We start from the raw sequence: 19,139 nt of genomic DNA, 5'->3' as shown, positions 1-19,139 counted from the left end.
CTATCTTGCTGGCCTCTCCACACATATTTTTAAACCTTGCCTTCTTTTTCCTTTTTCCCTTTCACAGTTTCTATTAGATTTCCTATCTCTTTTGTTTGTTCTTCATTGATCCATCATCGTTTGCAGCCCCTGAATATCTTCCAACTTAAAATAGTAAGTATACTGATAAGTGGAATTATTATGGAATAAATTTGGAATATACTATTGAATAGTATCTGTCACTGTCACTGTCATAAAAATTGATAAATTAATACGTAAACTGTACAACATGCTGTCATTTTGTATTTAGAACTCTAATAAGGACATTAAAATATAATAATATGATATCTATTAAGATTTTCCTAAATATTAGTCAAAGAACAAAACCTTTAATGTCCAAGGAGGTCAGTGAGATAGTATAGTGGATAAGTGCCTGCCTTGAGCACAGCTGACCTGGGTTTGATCCCTAGCATCTCATAGGGTCCCCCAAGCACTGCCAGGAGTAATCCCTGAGCTCAGAACCAGGTATAAGTCCTGAGTACAGTCGGGTGTGGACCACAATGAAACAAAACAAAACAAAATTTTTAATGTCCTTTCTGACTTTTCCAGAAACTTACGTCCATCAGTGTTCTGTTTAATATATATTCATAAATAAAAAGCAAAGATACAGATTAAATGATCTAGAAGAACAAATCACAAATCATCCTGTTATTCGTCGATTGCCTCGAGCAGGCCCCAGTAACGTCTCTTTCATCCTAGCCCTGAGATTATATTCAAGGCTCTTTAGGAGAATGAGACCCATCATTGTTACTGGTATTTGGCATATTGGGTACGCCACGGGGAGTTTTCCAGACTCTGCCGTGTGGGCAGGCTACATTTGGTAGCCTGCCAGTTTGTCCAAAGTAGGAATGAGATAATAAGATGTCATAAGATGTCGTGCGGCCGCATTTGCGGCCGCGTGGTTCCGGGATCTGGTTTTTATAGTCTCTGAGTCTTGGCCATTGATGGGATTACACGGCACCAGGGGGCCAGTTGGTGGGTGTGACCCCCGCCTACTGGAATTGGGAGGATCTGGGTGGAAGATGCTCAGCCCAAATCCGAGTAGGCTTGGAGATCTCGGCCCCAGAACCCGCGTGACTTTGTCCCTCTGCCAGTACCTTCATGTGTGCGGAGAGTGGTCTCAGCATGGTGGTATACCCTAATGACATAAATATGACAACATTTATATTGTGTTCTTTCATCCTGAAGTATATATTTGTTTCATTCTTTTCTAGGGTTTTAAGTATTTAGTGCTTCTAGCCAGTCTTTTTGGTCTGGTTTGTTTTGCCAGTAGTTTTCCTGGTTAGCTAAGACTTGAGTATTTTTTTTTCCTTCCCTTAAAGACATTTTAATTGTAGCTAAGTGTGTAGTTTTTTTCTTGCATGTAATGAATCCAGCGGTTCTTGGAACTTAGCAGGCAACATAATCATAAAGTGAAATTAATCTGAGTTTGTGATATGGGTGGGCTGGAGAGCAATCTCATTCATGGATTGTTCTCATCCTGGAATGTAACTCAGTATTTTCAAATCTTCCCATTGCACATAGAAGCCATAATTCCCCTATTTTGGGGTGTGACTAGCTGATAATAGTTTTTTGTTCAGAGCTTTGGAAATACTTGTCACAAAATGAAATCTGTGACCCCTCAGTGTTCACTTGTTACACAGATTCTGCATTTGGTATCTATGTCTGTACTTTTACTTAACCTTCACAGTGTTAAAGTTAATCCAATACATTCTTTGGTGGTGATATTGAGGCTCCCTGATGTGTTCTCAGGAGCCACCCGGTGTGATTCTGGTGTCACTCTCAGTAATAATAAGAAATTATTTAAAGAAATGTTTTTTAGTGGGGGAACTGCCTAACCTGTATTTAGTGGTCTAGGCAACACTCCCAGAACTACCAAAAATTGAGTTGCAAGGTTCTGTGCTAGGACCCTGAGGGTAAGGTGCTGCTCCTGTGGTGCCAGAGACCACACCTGTAGGGGAGGATATGAAGTGTGAGGGATTGAATTTGTATCCTGGGCATTCAAGATGTGTACCCCAGACACCTGTGCTAACTCCTCCACCCATAAACATAATTTTTTAAAAAGCATTTATGCTTTCTGGCTATTGAGTCTCCTGCCCCCGTGCCAGGCTGTCCTCACCGGGGCCCCTTGGAGGGGAGCGGGTTGAGCTTTCCTCCCCACCCTGACCAGGGCTCTGGCAGCCAAAGATCTAGAAGAACAATGATTATCTAATAAAAGATTAAGGTGAACACTTAAATTACTATATAAACTATAGATCACATTTCAAAGACAAATGTTTAAAATTACTGTCTTATAAGACCAATTAGTGGAAACCAGAAAGGAAGGGGAAAGTGAAGTGAAGAAAAAGGGACAACTGTCTGGTGAAGGACAAAACTGGACACTGAGTAGTGAACTTAATGTAGTACACACAGATGCTGATTTTCAATGATGTGTACCTGAAACCTAGACAATATTACAATGCAATATTACTTCAATTAAAAAAATTTTAAGTTCCATCTGAAATTAAATGTGCTCAATATTAATTCATATAACTGCTGTATAAGTAGATCCAATCAGAAACAAACAGTTGGCTTACCTGTACTAAGACATTATCTATTGCTGTTTGCACCTCTAAGGTAAGGCTATAGCTGGCATCATCTCTGTTTAATGTGAACTTGTCATTGACACTAAATGAAGGTGCTGCTGACTTTGCTTTACTTGACTGAGATGACTGCTGATATTTCTCTCTTTCCTGTAGGACCTTATACTGCAGCTGTTCCAACTCACTCCTGAAGAAAAATGTACATAAGGCTGTCACCCAGAAGTTAAATGTTTCAGTTCCTTAAAATATTTATAAAAATTAGAGACATTTATTCTGCAAAAAAGAATTTTATTCATTGAGCTAGAAAAAGGAATAAATTTTTGCTCCTATGACAGCCCAAATAATGATTATTTCTAATCTAAAATTTAAAACATCTACTCAATTCCACATAGCAATATTAATAAAAAGTTATACCTATCAAGGCTGGATACAAATAATTCTAATGCATGAATCTAATTAGGTACGTAGAGTACTAATCACAAAAAAAAAAAACCATTGGGGCAGAGGATATATTAGATTTAATGAGAACAGAGGAAGTGTGTGAAACTAGTACACAGATACTTTTTAGTAACAGAGAAGAGATAGACACAATCAGATGACAGTGTATTACCTAGGGGATTATAAGGATATTGTGAGTCAGCAGCTGCAGAAACTCTACTGTATAAGCTCTTTGGTTATGTGAGAGGCCACATAAACAGAAAAAAGATTTGTACAACAAAGAAAAAGATTACTTGATCGAATGTAAATATTTACAAAATGCTTTCATACGCCTAAGTGGCAGGAACTAAGAGCACAGCAGACATAAGCCTCTTATGGGTTTACCTCCCATCTGGAAAAGGAAGTCTTGGTTATAAATAGAAAGGACTACTGAAGATGTGAAAAGTAGGTTCTCCACTATGTGTCCCTTGGTGGCTCTGGTGAACTGCTGGTGTGACTTTAGTGAGTCAGTACCTTTGCCACTGAACTGCCTGTATGCTCATTTTCCATGTGCAATGGGAAATGCTGTTGCAGGGTCACAGGACTTACCAACATTAGAGTGAATGCTAACACAGAGCATTCTCCGAGTCAATGTCTGTGAGAAACAAAACCACAACTACCACTGTCCAAAACTGAACAAAGAATGTAAGTATTAGGCCACAAGTCCAGCCCTATTGCTGTTGCTATGTATGTTTGCAATCCTGACAACTCTGCCTTCTGTAATCCCTAATGCTGTGTGTGTGGTCACCACAAATAAAAAGATGTAAGAGCACCACAACTAGAACACCACCCCCGGCAAGCCTAAATGTGAGAACAACTCAAGTGTGAGGCTTCTGACCACCACTACAACCAGAATGTGCCAGAACACCACAACTAGAGGGATGTGATCCTTGGTGAGCACTGCAGCCAGATGTACAATCCCAGGGAGTAACGCCAACTAAAGGTGCAAGCACTACAGTCAGACAACTGTGTCACACTACATCCCTACCCTATCTGCACAACAACGACAATTAAAGAAAGGGAAAAACAGACAAACAAGTGACAAAATATTAATTCTAAAACTAAAAAAATTCAACAAAGAATGAAACATAGGCTTGCTCTTCAAACCTGTGTTCTCTGTTAAACATATAACTTGCTTGCTTGTCTTGATGTTTATGTGCTTGCCTATTTCCACTGGAGAAGCCTGTGCTCTCTCCTGAACATGTACTTCTCTCTCTCTCTCTACTCATATCTTTTTAAATAAGTTTCAATAGAAACTCTCTTGCTCCACAAAAAAAAAAGAATAAACACAAATAAATATAAGTCAAAGCAAATAAAAATTAAAATAAATAAAAACATTTAACATTTTTTTAAAAACATAGAAACACACACAAAATAAATAGTATGATTTCTGACTTCAAAAAAATCAGCTCTAGGCTGGAGCAATAGAACAGCATGTAGGATGCTTGCCTTGCACATGGCCTACCCAGATTCGATCCTTAACCCCCCCCATATGGTCACCTGAGCACACCAGGAGTGATACCTGAGCTCAGAGTCAGAAATAAGCCCTGTGTACCACTAGGTGTACCCCAAAAGCAAAAAACAATAACAACAAAACAAAAAATAGCCGTTTCTGTTAATTTTCTGAAATTAATACATTTTGATGTTAAAAAGCAATAAATTATACAATTTCTTACATCTACTGAATTACAAATAGGTGAAAAAAAATACAAAATTACCTTAAAGAAGAAATTTTACTCTGAGTCTCCTGATTAATTTTCAATTCTTCTCCTGGTCCACATTCCTTCTGAATAGGTTCTGTCGTCAGAGTGGTAACCCAGCCTGTGGAGAGGAATTAACAGGATATGCTACTAAGTACTGCAAGTATGAGAGAAAACACCAACATACCCCCTGCCCGGGCTTTTGCCTTACAAGCGGCCAACATGGCCGACCCGAGTTCGATTCCTCCGTCCCTCTCGGAGAGCCCGGCAAGCTACCGAGAGTATTCGATATGCCAGACACAGTAACAACAAAGTCTCCAATGGAGACGTTACTGGGCCCGCTCGAGCAAATCGACGATCAACGGGAGGGCCTTTACTTACTTTTACTTACCCCCTGCCCACCACCACCACCACTAACTACTGCCCAAATACCACCCTCACTTAGCCTTAGGACTTAACTCTTCTTTAAAAAGCAAAGAAAAATATCAAGATGTAAAATACCCAGACCATAAATAAATAATTTAAATCATTTTGTGATGATTTTTGTTTTAACTAAACTATTATAATGCTACGATTATGGAGATCATTCATTACTTAATTTATAGTTTTACATTTTCAAGTATGGAAGGAGTCAATACACTCTAGCAAATGTAAAAATCAGTGATGAATACAAAAATCACTTTAATGAAAACTTAAACTCCAAGCAAATTTTTTAAGAGATGAAAATAGTAAAAAAAAAAAAAAACCTAATTTATATTTCAGTAAATATTTCTTCCTAAACCTAACAATATCATTTTCAAACATACCACAGATATGCTAAGTACTCCTACAAAGCAGTATTCAAATATTTATTATTCTGTAAATCAAAACACTCCTCTCATTTTTAATCAATAAAGATTTTAATACTATAGGCAACTTACTAATAATTTTTTTAAAAGCAGTCACTGACATCATATAGAATCATTCATTCCATATCTTCTATTACTGATTCTGTCTTTTATTACCTATAATCATTTATCTTACCTGAATATGTAGAGACCACAATTTCATCATAGCCATCTTTTCCTACACAACCACCCTGGATAGAGGTGACACTTTCAGACAATGTCTAAAATAAATAACATCAAGCACTTCATTAGTGATTAAAATTTTTCAGATATACTAAAGTAAGCCACAAAACTTATTCTCATGTCTCTGATATTTAAAGTATTTACTGAATTCCTATTAGATGCAAACCCTGAGACCAAAAAGGCAAAAATCCTACACAAATTGCAGAATATTACAGTGTTTCCAAACCATGTGTATCATTATACCATTGTACCATTCAGCCACAATACAGCCATTAAATGAGCAAAAATCATTTACATGTAAACTATTTTATTTATTAATTTTTTAGTGGTTTGGGGGCCACACCTGGCAGTGCTCAGGACTCATTTCTGGCTCTGCTCAGGGATCACTCCTGGCAGGGTTCTGGGGTCCATATGGAGTACAAGGAATTTAATCCAAGTCAGCTGCATGTAAGGCAAGCTTCAAATGTGCTGTACTACCTCTCTGGCCCCAATCAAAAAAACTGTATTTTTAAAAAGTTTTATAGAAACTTCCTAGCAATGTTAAGGTTGGGGTCCATTCTCAGTGGTATCTGGCAGTGTAGTGCTACCAGTATCATACTAGGTAATACCCAGAATTAAACTTGAGTTTTCATGCATGCAGGCATGTACCCCACCTCTTCAGGTTATTTCTCTGCCACTGGATAAAGATGCACAGCAGAGCCTGGCAAGCTCCCCATGGCATATTTGATATGCCAAAAACAGTAACAATAACGGGCCTCATTCCCCTGGCCCTGAAAGAGCCTCCAATACGGCAGCATTGGGAAGGACAAGTAAGGAGAGGCTGCTAAAAATCTCAGGACGTGGATGAATGAAGACATTACTGGCACCCACTTGAGCAAATCAATGACCAATGGTACCACAGTGATACAGTGATATAAAGATAGTTAAAGAGAGAGGTCTGCAGAGAAAGTTCAACAGGCTGAGCACATACTTTGCATGCAGAAGAGGCCAGATTTTGATGCCTACCACTCCATGGTCCTCTGAGCTCTACCATGAGTGAATCCTGTGCACAGGTAGAGGAGTATACCCCTCGGCATGGCTGGGTATGTATGGCCCCCCAAATCAAAACAAACAAAACAACTTCACAGGCAAAACTCTTAGAAGGTGGAATGTATTATTTCAAAAAGCACCACTTGTGTTTTCTACAAATAGTTTTATTTTTTTGCAGTGGGTCTGCCCAACAGGGGGCCATTGGGTCACTCTCAACAATACTGGCCCAACCAGGTCATTGGTTCAATGCTAGGGCCTGACAAGCTTCTTAGGTTTGTGCTGCCAGAGACCACCAGGGTCATCCTGTGGTGCTTGGGTTCTTCAAAGTTACATCCAGTGATGCTCAAGAGGCCATGTGATGTTAGAGGTCAAATTCAGGAAGGGTACATTTCAGGTATACACCTTACAGCCACTGTACTGTCTCTTGGTCCCCAAAAATTTACTTTGTTTAGGGTCCAGAGCTGGTGGCACTCAGGGGTGACTCCCAGTAAGTGTTCATATGGCGCTTGGGTCACACCAGGGCCTCCTGCATAGAAAGCAGGTGCTCTAGTCCATGAGCTATCTCTATAGCTTCAGAAACAGTAAGGATATGGTGCTGCACAGGTCCTGTGGTGCCAGGATACCTGGGCCACACAGTGCTGGGGACCTCCAGGGCGATATCCAGCTCAGGGGATTATCTGGTTCTGGGAATTAAACCTAATATTCTAAGCTTTATTATCTCTTTGCACCCCCCACCCCTAATGAGTTTTTTTTTTCTTGCTTTTTTGGGTCACACCCGCCAATGCTCAGGGGTTAATCCTGGTTCTACACTCAGGAATTACTCCTGGCAGTGCTCAGGGGACCATATCGAATGCTGGGAATGGAACTTGGGTTGGCCGCGTGCAAGGCAAATGCCCTACCCGCTGTGCTATCACTCCAGCCCCCCAATAGGTTTTTTAGATGAATAAAGGTCATCAATCCCTTGTATTGCAATAAAGGGAGGGCGGGAGAGAAGGAGGGAGTGAAGAAGGCAAGAAGGCAAGAAGGCAGGAGGCAGGCAGGAAGGAAAAACCAAAAAGAAAAAGGAAGATAACCTTATGAAAACCTTTTAAAAATGGCTCAGGGCTTACATCTCTTTTAAGCAAAATCCCAGATGTTCAAAATGGAAAGACAAATTCGTATTTACCTGTTGGAAACTTTACATGACTACTTTTTTCCCCTGAACCTTTTTTTATTTATTCCATTTCCCCATGTATATTTATCTTAATGTAATATATTCATGTGTCTAATTTTTACTCTTCACAACCAAAAAATTGAAATTTTTCTGTTCTGTAATCCAAAAGTTCTAAGCATTAGGAATTTGTACCATTATTATGGTAATATGATATTATGTGATAAGGTATATAGTATTATGGGATATTATGGGATAGAACAGATAATTATATAAATTTCAGTATGTAATAGTCAAAAAAGTAAAATTTTACAGAAAATGTTGATTCATGAGATAAATGGAAATTTAAAAAAATATTTTGGGGTGTAGAGTTGGAGGGGGGTGACACTCAGGGGCTATTCCAGGGCTCTGTGCTCAGGAATGACTGCTGGCAGTGTTCAGGGACTGACCATATGTGGTGCCGCAGAGTCCATGAAGCACGGCCATGACCATGACAGCCACAGGCAAGGCAAGCGCCTAACTGCCAACACTATCCAAAGTTTTTCAACTATGCAGTCTCACTTAAGCTATGTAACTCAACTAGTCTGTTATGCATTACAGACATTAAGACAAAAATTTTTAATACTTTAGATATATACTATTTAGAAACTTAATAAAGTAAATCATTTCTCAGCTTGAAAGACTATTATTTAAATACAAAACACTATAAAGAATATTTTGATAATATTGAAACAGCAATATTTTAAGCCGAACAAAAAATTTTAATATTTTCATTTTAAAAAACTCAAAGAATCATAATCATTTCTCCAATTATTTGATGAACACCAAGTATAGTACTCAGGGGGGATTGGTAGTTGGGTTACACCTGGCAGTGATCCTGCTTTGGCTTTGGAATCACTCCAGTGGTACTGGGGCTCAAGAGGATGAGATAACTCTTCAGTACTGGAGACCGGACTCGGGCCTCCTATACTCAAAACAAGTGCTCAGCCCAGAAAACTCTCTCTCCCACCCTATATAATCCTTTGTTATGAACTTACCTGAAAAAATCGTAGGACAGGCTCATTTGCATTATCAAAACTATACACTTCCACTACTCCATCATCCCTTCCAACAAGTAAATCTTTAACACCATCACCCACAATGTCAAAGCTGTCAACACATAAAATACCTAAAAAAATAAATGGTAAATGGTAAAGTGACTAATAAACTACGAGTTACAGTCAAGTAAGTATCAATGAAGAATTTTTAAAATGTATATATCAAATGGGCTGGAGCGATAGCACAGCAGGTAAGGTGTTTGCCTTGCACGTGGCCACCTGGGTTTGATTCCTCCGTCCCTCTCGGAGAGCCCGGCAAGCTACCGACAATATCCCGCTCGCACAGCAGAGCCTGGAAAGCTCCCCGTGGTGTATTCGATATGCCAAAAACAGTAACAACAAATCTCACAAAGGAGACGCTACTGGTGCCCGCTTGCAAATCGATGAACAATGGGAGGACAGTGCTACAGTGCTATATATCAAATCTGAATAGGGAAAAACACTAATGAAGACTTTGAACATATCAGCTATCCTCTTTTTTCATCTATCTTCTTTTCCAAGTCTCTCTATCACATTTCTATTTCTGAACTTTCCCAGGGCCCCTAACTCTCACATCCAGGTCTCTTAGCAATGTCTCTTAAGAACTGAACTGCATCTGGGTCAGATTGATAACACAGCTAGTAAGAAGAACACTTGCTTTGCCCACACTGACCAGGGTTCTGTCCCTGGCATATCCTATATGGTCCCCTGAGCCCTAACAGTGTTGAGTGTAGAGACAGGAGTAAACCACACCACCTGGCATGACCCAAAAACTCAAGAGAAAAAGGAAAAAGAAACTGAGCTACATCTCAGATATTTCCAGGCCCCAAATCTCTCCCTCTCTCCCTCTTTCATATATCTATATCTATGTATATGTATACACGTATATACATACACACATATATACATATACATACATATATATATATATATATAGAGAGAGAGAGAGAGAGAGAGAGAGAGAGTGTGTGTGTGTTAGTTTTGTTTTGGGGCCCCACCTGGCAATTCTATGGCTTATTCCCACTCTGTGCTCGAGGATCACTCCTGCTGGGCTCAGGGGACCACATAGTATGCTGGGGATCAAACTCCAGGTCAGTTGTGTGCAAGGTAAGCACCTTACCCACTATACTACTGCTCTGGCCCTTCAGTTCCCATTTATTTCAAAAGAGGAATATTACCTCACCAGCTGCAATTCTTACTTAACTCATACCTAGAACCCAGATCCCAGTTCATTCTCCACATCAAACAAAATAATTTTAGCATAAAATGAAACTATAGAAAGGCATTAGCCTATTACAAACTTAATATCATTTTTTACCTTAAAAAACTAGGTTTAAGAAAATGTCATTAAGAAAATAACAGACTAGCTAAATAAATCTGAGGTACCTTTATCAACTACTACATAAAATAAAATGAACTATATAAGGTATTTTATTTTTGTTGTTTTTTTCATTTGTTTGTTTTTCTTTGGGGGGGGGGGACGCATACCTGGCCGTGCTCTGTGCTCAAGGATCACTCCTGTGGGCTCAGAGGATCATATGCTGCGCCAGTGATCGAACCGAGGTGGGTTGCCAGGGATCAAATCCAGGTGGGTTACATGCAAGGGAAATGCCCTACCCACTGTATTATTACTTGGCCCCAAGATAACCACCGAAATTTTAAAAGATAAAGTACATGAACAACATACCTCCCCTCTTTTTCTCATTTTGAATTTCCCACTTGTGTACTGGTTTGGATGCCGTAATCTGAATTAGTCCAAGTTTCCCATCCGATGTTCCAAACAAAAGGTCTTCTCCAGAGTCACCTATAGTTAAAATCAACAACCATTCCACAACTCACAACGTATCTTTAAAATCAAGTACTTTCCACATGTATGTTCTACATGCAAAAGTCTCACTTAACAATAAAAAGTGGGCTAGAGAGAGTGTAGTGGGTAGGGTGATTTGCTTATTTTAGGCTCAACCCCTAGTACTCCACCTGATCCCCAAGCCTTGCCAGGAGTGGCCCCCGAGTGCAGAGTCAGGAGTTAGCTCTGAGAACAGCCAGGTGTGGCCACAAAACAACCCGAACAGGTGCCGGAGAGATAGTACAGCAGGTAGGGTGCTTGCCTTACACATGGCTGACCCGGGTTTGATCCCTGGCATCCAATATGATCCTCTGTGTATTGTCAGGAGTGATTTCTGAGCACAGAGCCAGGAGTAACCACTGAGCATCACCAGGTGTAGCCCCAAAACCAAACCAAACTAACAAAAACCAAAAAATAGAAAAGAAATGGGCTAAGAATGTGGCACCTGCCTTTGTATGCAAGGCCCTGGGATCAATCATTGACACTGTGGGGACCTCAAGCACCCTAGCAGCAACAACAAAAACATGCTTAAAGATGGAAAACTCTAGCGAGGAGAGCAGTATAGTCACAAAATTTTACAATCATAAGAAATAAGGGCCTTTCCCATTAATTAGTATTAAGATGAGGAAAATGAAAATTGCAGTTCAAAAGCTCAATATCAGTTACTGCCAAGTTATTGGAAGTCAAGTGTCTCAATTCTAGGTCAGATTCTTCCACAGTTTCTGATTTTTACTTACTATCTTTCATCACATAGTTAATGATTAAAAACCTGAATGCACTGGGCCTAAGTAACATAACGGGTCCCTTATCTGTGAAAAATGAAATCCTGTTTTACCGCCATTCCCATTGTGTAGTGCTAAGACAGTCGGTGGACCTGGAACTTCAACTTCATATGTCACATCAGATCCCTAAAGGAGAACAAGTATTTTAAAGGTTGAACAATGTAGTACTATAAAGATTCATAAATACTAATATTCATATAAATAAAAAAATGAAAAGAATTAGGTTAAATATTCATTAACTTGTAGTAATAATTATGTATTCAAGAACTTTGGGCTGGAGCAATAGCACAGTGGGTAGGGCATTTGCCTTGCACACAGCCGACCCGGGTTCGATTCCTCTGTCCCTCTCGAAGAGCCCGTATCTCAAGATACCGAGAGTATCCCGCCCGCATGGCAAAGCCTGGCAAACTACTTGTGATGTATTTGATATGCCAAAAACAGTAACAACAAGTCTCACATGGAGACATTACTGGTGGCACTCGAGCAAATCGATGAACAATGGGAGGAGAGTACTACAGTGCTACATTCAAGAATTTAAAATTAAGAAAAACATAGCACAGCAGTAGGGCGTTTGCCATGCACGCAGCCAGCATGGCCGATTCAAGTTCGATTCCTCCGCCCCTCTCGGAGAGCCCGGCAAGCTACCGAGAGTATCTCGCCCGCATGTCAGAGCCTGGCAAGCTCCCTGCGATGTATTCGATATGCCAGACACAGTAACAACAAAGTCTCCAATGGAGACATTACTGGGCCCACTCGAGTAAATCATATCTAAAATGTAAAAACTAAGGAGAGATTTGTAATATTCTCCATTTTCAATACTTAAATTAATATATTTTGCATGAAAATTTGATACTACTAAATTTCCTATCAAAATTTTCAAAAAGGGGCTGAGGTTGTGGGGCAAGTGATAAGAGCATGTGCTGATCATGTGTGAGGTTCTGAGTTCATCTGAGCTCTCTAAGCTCCTGAGCACTGCTGAAAATGCCTCTATTAACATTTTTAAAATAAAAGCTGTATTTTCTGCTCTAACTTACGGTGTTCTAGAGCACATTTAAATGTTTGAACAAACCCATAATTATTTTCTAAGGAAAATTTTGACCTTGGCTTTGGATACTTCCTAAACTCCAGTGAAAGGTAGAATTGTTTAGGTAAGAACAAGTTTTTATTTTATTTTTAAAATATTTTAAAATTTAAATAATTATTTTATTTTATTTACCTTTTTTCAATTTTTCTGCATGTAAATCCTGTGATTTAGTGCACAGTTTTTGTGAATGTGTTAAAGAATAAGTCAGAAGTACTAACACATAGAAAATATACAACTGTTGAAAAAATTGCAATATTGTAGTATATTATTTGTTAAAAATGTTTATATATATAAAGTCTATATAAAGCACCATGTTTTATTTTTTTTAATTTTGCTTTTTGGGTCACACCTGGCGATGCACAGGGGTCACTCCCAGCTCTGCACTCAGGAATTACCCCTGGCAGTGCTCAGGGGACCATATGGGATGCTGGGAATCGAACCCAGGTCAGCCACATGCAAGGCCCTACCCGCTGTGCTATTGCTCCAGCCCATGTTTTATTATGATTTAAAATATTCAAAATTATGTTATCTACATACATCCACAAAAACACAAGTTAAAACTGGCTATTAATCACTTAATCACTTAACTTCCCGTTAGTCGTCGATTTGCTCGAGCAGGTGCCAGTAACGTCTCCATTTGTCCCTGTCGCGTGCTAGTGTAGCCCAATGGCATCTGTTCGCTCTGGGAACATGAAGAGCCTCAAACCGATCGTTCATGATCTTGACAAAGAAGTCTGACCATCTGGTAGGTGGGCGGCCACGCGGTCTTTTGACATCCCGTGGAATCCAGTCAGTAACAGCTCTAGTCCAGCAGTCATCTTTAAATCTCATTACGTTACCAGTCCATCTGATTTTTGACACTTGGCAAATGAGACAGCGTCCCTGATTCTTGATCGTCGACGGATGTCGGAACTCTGGATTCTTTATCTCATTTGAGTGAAACGTGATATTCCAAGCAGAGCTCTTTCTATTCTTCTTTGGGAGACCTGAATAGCGTTCTCATCCTGTTTGCGCAGTACCCAGGTCTCTGAGGCATATGTTAATGCAGGAAGAACAGTGGAATCAAAGAGATGTGCCTGGAGACGGAGGTTCTTCATCCTCTTAGCTATTTCTTCGATGTTCTTGAAGGCGTTCCAAGCCGCTCTCTTCCTCCTGCGCAGCTCAGGTGCCAGGTCATTTGTCATGTTGATTTCTCGACCTAGGTACACATAGCTGTTGCATTTGGAGATGGTCGTTCCGTTGAGAGCGAATGGGGCATCAGGAATGAGGCTGTTTCTCATAAACATTGTCTTCGTAAGATTCAGCTGTAGTCCTACCTTTCCACACTCACGGTCAAAGTCGGCCAGCATTTGTGCCACTTGGCTGATGTTTGGTGTTATTAAAACAATGTCATCAGCAAAGCAGAGGTGGTGTAGTTGCCGACCATCTATCTTCACTCCCATTCCTTCCCATTCCAGTCGTCGCATGATGTTCTCGAGGGTGGCACTGAAGAGTTTCGGTGAAATGGTATCACCCTGCCGAACCCCTCTCTTGACATCAACGATCACTTCTTTGTAGAATGGTGAGATCCTGGTAGTAAATCCGCAATACGGCTCACGGAGGATCTTGATGTATTGGGCTTGAATGCCCTGATTGGCTAGGGCTTCAATGACCGCTTCCGTCTCAACAGAATCAAAGGCCTTCTTTAAATCAATGAACGTTAAACAGAGCGGCATCTTGAACTCCCGAGAAACCTCAATGAGCTTGGTTATCGCGTGGATATGGTCGATGGTGCTGAATCCTTTGCGGAACCTGGCTTGCTCGCATGGTTGTCCTTCATCTAGTGTTCTGCCAATCCTATTTAGGATGACTTGAGTGAACAACTTGTAGATGACAGACAATAGGCAGATCGGGCGATAGTTGCCAATGTCATGGATGTCTCCCTTCTTGAAGAGTAGTACGGTCCTGCTGGTTTTCCATTGGGACGGAACCTTGCATTCAGACAGGTAGCGTGTGAAGAGCCGAGCCAGTGTATTGATGAGTACTGACGGTAGGTTCTTCAGGTGTTCAGGTCTGACCTTGTCTGGGCCGGGTGCTGTTTGTTTCTTTACCGACGAAATGGCATGTCGGATTTCGGAAGGGAGAACGTTGGGAACGACATATCCATCCTGTGGAATTTGGTATGTCGGCAAGTGGACATGGCTATCGAAGAGATTTGAGTAGAAGTCATGGATAATCTTCTCCATTGCCGTTCTGGAGGATGTGATGGATCCATCAGGACGTCGGAGGGCAGTCATCTTGGTCTTATAGTTGGCGGACAGGCGGGCGTTACGAATACTTTTCCCGGCTTCTGCCGCATCTACCAGTACTTCTGCTCTTCTCTCTTTGAGGTCTTCCTTGATCGCATCTCTACACTGCTTTGCGAGCTCGGACGTTAGCTTGCGGTTGCCTGAGGCATGCGCCAAACCACGCTGGCGAATTAGCTCAAGAGTTTTCGAAGACAGGCATTTTTTTGTGGCTATCTCTCTCTTGGCATTCCTCGCACATTCATGTAGGTGCTGAACCAGTCGATCGTATTCCTCGTCAGTGTTGTCAACAATGGCATCTTCCCATGTTGCCGCAATAGTGCCAAAGAGTTCCCAGTTGGTGGTCGTTCTGGGAGTTCTCTTTTTGAACTTTGCAGCCCTTTCTCCCCGCTCTGTGAAGTAGAATTTTGCACGAAGGAGACGGTGGTCCGATCCCATTCAAAATTTTGGGACAACAGCGACATCAGTCAGGCAAAACCGTCGATTGAATATGATGTGGTCTATTTCGTTGTGGAATCGTCCACTGGGAGACTCCCATGTCCAGTGGTTAGATTCTGCCTTCTGGAACTGTGAGTTACCATGAATGGTCTTGGTCGACATGATGAACTCAGACAGTCTCTCACCCTGTTCGTTCCATTCTAGGCCATGGGTCCCGATGTGAAGTTCTTCAGCTGATCTTCTCGGTCCTATCTTGGCATTAAAATCAACCACAATGATCTTGTAGAAGGTGTGGTCTTCTTTATAGAACTTCTCCAGCTCCATGTATAACTTCTCGATTTCTCTTTCATCATAATGAGATGTTGGTGTGTAGACAACGAAGATAGAAACTGCAGGCAGTGAGCCACATCTATTCAAATGTAAACATCCGATTCGGGTTGTTAGGCATTCGAATGAATCAATGCTCTTGGCCAAGTTTGTGTTGACAAGGACACCAACGCCTCCGACACCTCTTTTATCGCATGTTCCGAGGAACAATTCTTCTCCGTTGTGTATTCGATATGCCAAAATCAGTAACTACAACTGGTCTCATTCACCTGATCCTGAAGGCTTCACCGACATGGCAGAACTGAGAAGGATGAGAAAGGAGAGGCCGAGAAAATCTCAAGGCCGAACTAGGCTGCCACAACGAAGGAAGACAAAAATGATCGTCTGTACTTTCAATGCACGTATGCTAGCGTCAGATGCATCCGTCGAGGACCTGATGGTACAAGCGCGAATGATCAAGTACGACATCATTGGTCTGACCGAGACAAGAAGGCACGAATCTCACCATGTTTTTTTCGACACTGGAGAAACTGGCTATTACTGAAACAAATTATAGGCTATAAAGCAGGTGAGAAGTAGGGAAGAAGAGGGAGGGCAGAGGAAAGATTTCAACTTTTGACTGTCCATAAATCCTCAGTGATTCTTTTTTCTTTTTGCAATAAGCATGTGGATTTCTTCTTATTAAACTACAAAGCATCTTAGCATCAGCCATGTTTCTACTTGTATGGTAACCAGCTCCTGTTTAAAGGTTTATTCTGGGGTCAGAGAGATAGCTCAGTGGGCTGACATGCTTTGCATGCAGGAGGCCCAGTTTCAATCCCCAGCACCACACCTTTTCCCTTCATATCCTGTATAATCTCCAGAAGTGACCCATGAGCACTGAGCTGGGAGTACCATGAACACTGTCATGTGTGATCTCAAAACTAAAAAACAAGTTAAAAAAAGTTTTATTCAAGCAATTCATATTTGAGAGGACAGGCTAGAAGAGAAATCACTTTTGCCTCTAAAATGAATCTTGATCATTCAATTCCCCTAGGGAAAAATATATTAGCGCTTTCCCTTCTACAAGGAGGGGGTGTAATCCTTTTCAATCTATAAAATCTAATCTAAAGAAGCTGATGCCAGGAAATGACCACTGAGTCCTGAGATTACAGTGTGAGATACCACGTGGGGGTTATGAATGAACTTTGTTCCACAGCGCTACTATCAGCCAAAGCTTCTCATTGAGCAAATTCAACTGATACATGTTTATACTTAAGCCTATTTTGTGGGGGTAAATATATTTATATATATTTTGTCTGGGGGCCACACCCAGCAATGCTCAGGGCTTATAATGAGCATTGTGTATGGGATTTGGGGATCCTATGTTGTGTCAGGGATCAAATCTGGGTCAATGGGAGGTAAGGTTAGCCACCAACCTGCTGTACTATTACTCAGGCCTGAGATATGTATATTCTTATGAACATATATATATTTTATAGACATGCAGTAACTATTTTTACTAAAATAATCTGAAGCAGTTGTTACAGCATAACAGTTTTGGGGATTCTTTTTAGTTTTGGGGCCACTTCTGAGAAGGTTACTCCCAACTCCCATATTCTGAGTCGCCATGCCCAGGGGACCAAACCTGGGGTCCTTGCACCCAAAGCCTGTGCCCTAGCCCAACCTGGCAACAGGAATTTTCTTTTTCTTTTGGATGATACCCACGGTTCTTGGGGATTGTTCCTAGCATTACTGCTGTGGACCATGTGGTGCTAGAGATCAAACCAGGGCCTCCTGCTTGCATCTTGAGTCATCTCCCCAGCCCTCATAGTTGGGTTTGTTTTTCTGGGGGAGGGTGGTGGGAGGGGATGTAAAATAGTTTTATTTAGAAAAATGTAAGGAAAGTCAAGGAAAGAGGATGGGTTAAAGGAGAGGGGGGTATACATTTCAGGTTGTGATGCAGGCAGCAGAGAATAAGAGAAATATTAAGATAGTAAAATTATTTTCCCCTCCGTTGCTCACATAATTCACCAAATACTTTCTACTATCATAAACATGGATAAATTAAAATGATATAATCTTCATTTTAACTATTCTTGTTAAAGCCTGACCCCCTTTCCCTGTTCCCATGCCTTCTTTACTTTTATTTTATGAGAGGGATGGGGAAGGGGAGGAAAGAAGATCTTAGAAGGGTTCTCTGTAGAAAAAGTTCTTCACTCTGATTCTACTAGCTTAAAATCATGCATGGTGTGTGTGTGTGTGTGTGTGTGTGTGTGTGTGTGTGTGTGTGTGCGAGCGAAGGGTATGATTCTTTTTCATCTATATGCTTTTCTAAAACCCAAAATCTCAAACTGCCTGAAAAAGTTATCAATTAAAATCACTGTATCACTGTATCACTGTCCTCCCGTTGTTCATTGATTTGCTCGAGCGGGCCAAGTAACATTGTGAGACTGTGTTTGGCATACTGAATATGTCACGGGGAGCTTGCCAGGCTTTGCTGTGCAGGCGAGATACTTTCGGTAGCTTGCCAGGCTCTCCGAGAGGGGCGGAGGAATCGAACTCGGGCCGGCCATGTTGGCTGCGTGCAAGGCAAACGCCCTACCCGCTGTGCTATCGCTCCAGCAGATCAAGTGTAGTATCAATTAAAATATTCTTTTAAAATTTCCAGTTTTTTGTAAAAAATACTACTATCTAAAGTAATATTAATCACTAAAGCAATTTACCTCAACTATATGTTGTTTACTGATATTTATTTAATTTATAAATAGTAGAAAAACACAGATAACATCACCTGTAAAACTCTGAGCACTCTATCCTGGCAAGCCAGCACTGGTGTAATACGAAGTAATCTTTCCACTGGAAGGCAGATGACATCGTTGATTTTGTCCCCAGAAAGATAGTAATGCTGGTCTTTGCAGTCACAATAATGGTTATAGATGTAACTTGCACTGAGAAAGAGATCTGAGCCACATATGTGCCTGAGAACATCAAAATAATAATTTAAAAATCCGTATTTTTAAAAATAATAGGAAATGAGGTTTTTTTTTTTTTGCAGAAATGAAGATGGTTTCTTTATAAAGTTACTATCATTTTATCAGACATACATAGGGTTTTCTGGGTTGGTCTATCTTTAACAATTATTTTCTAAAGAGCATCATTTTATATCCTGATTTTCTCTTTTAAAAGATCTGCCTTGCTTTGTCAGCTCTAGGTATGATTTCAGCAGTCTTCTTAATATCATTGTATTTAACCTCATGAAATTCCTTTTGAAG

The 19,139-nt window shown here is 40.7% G+C and overlaps 1 protein-coding gene across 2 annotated transcripts in view; it reads right to left on the bottom strand.

Moving 5' to 3' along the window:
- Positions 1 to 19,139, bottom strand: part of BBS7 (Bardet-Biedl syndrome 7) — a 49,426-nt gene that overhangs the window by 22,663 nt on the left and 7,624 nt on the right. For both annotated transcript variants that reach the window (XM_056134493.1, XM_056134492.1), the window contains exons 5-11: positions 18,659 to 18,845; positions 11,805 to 11,877; positions 10,811 to 10,927; positions 9,085 to 9,215; positions 5,822 to 5,906; positions 4,817 to 4,919; positions 2,616 to 2,808 (exon numbers count right to left, since the gene is read on the bottom strand). In XM_056134493.1, coding sequence (XP_055990468.1) covers positions 2,616 to 2,808; positions 4,817 to 4,919; positions 5,822 to 5,906; positions 9,085 to 9,215; positions 10,811 to 10,927; positions 11,805 to 11,877; positions 18,659 to 18,845 — 889 coding nt within the window. The remainder of the gene's footprint in view (positions 1 to 2,615; positions 2,809 to 4,816; positions 4,920 to 5,821; positions 5,907 to 9,084; positions 9,216 to 10,810; positions 10,928 to 11,804; positions 11,878 to 18,658; positions 18,846 to 19,139) is intronic.

The sequence above is a fragment of the Sorex fumeus genome, unplaced genomic scaffold (assembly GCF_029834395.1).
Source record: "Sorex fumeus unplaced genomic scaffold, SorFum_2.1 ptg000099l, whole genome shotgun sequence".
In the NCBI taxonomy this organism is placed as follows: Eukaryota; Metazoa; Chordata; class Mammalia; order Eulipotyphla; family Soricidae; genus Sorex; species Sorex fumeus.
The sequence above is the reverse complement of the archived record's forward strand: the minus strand, read 5'-3'. Positions and strand labels throughout refer to the sequence as shown.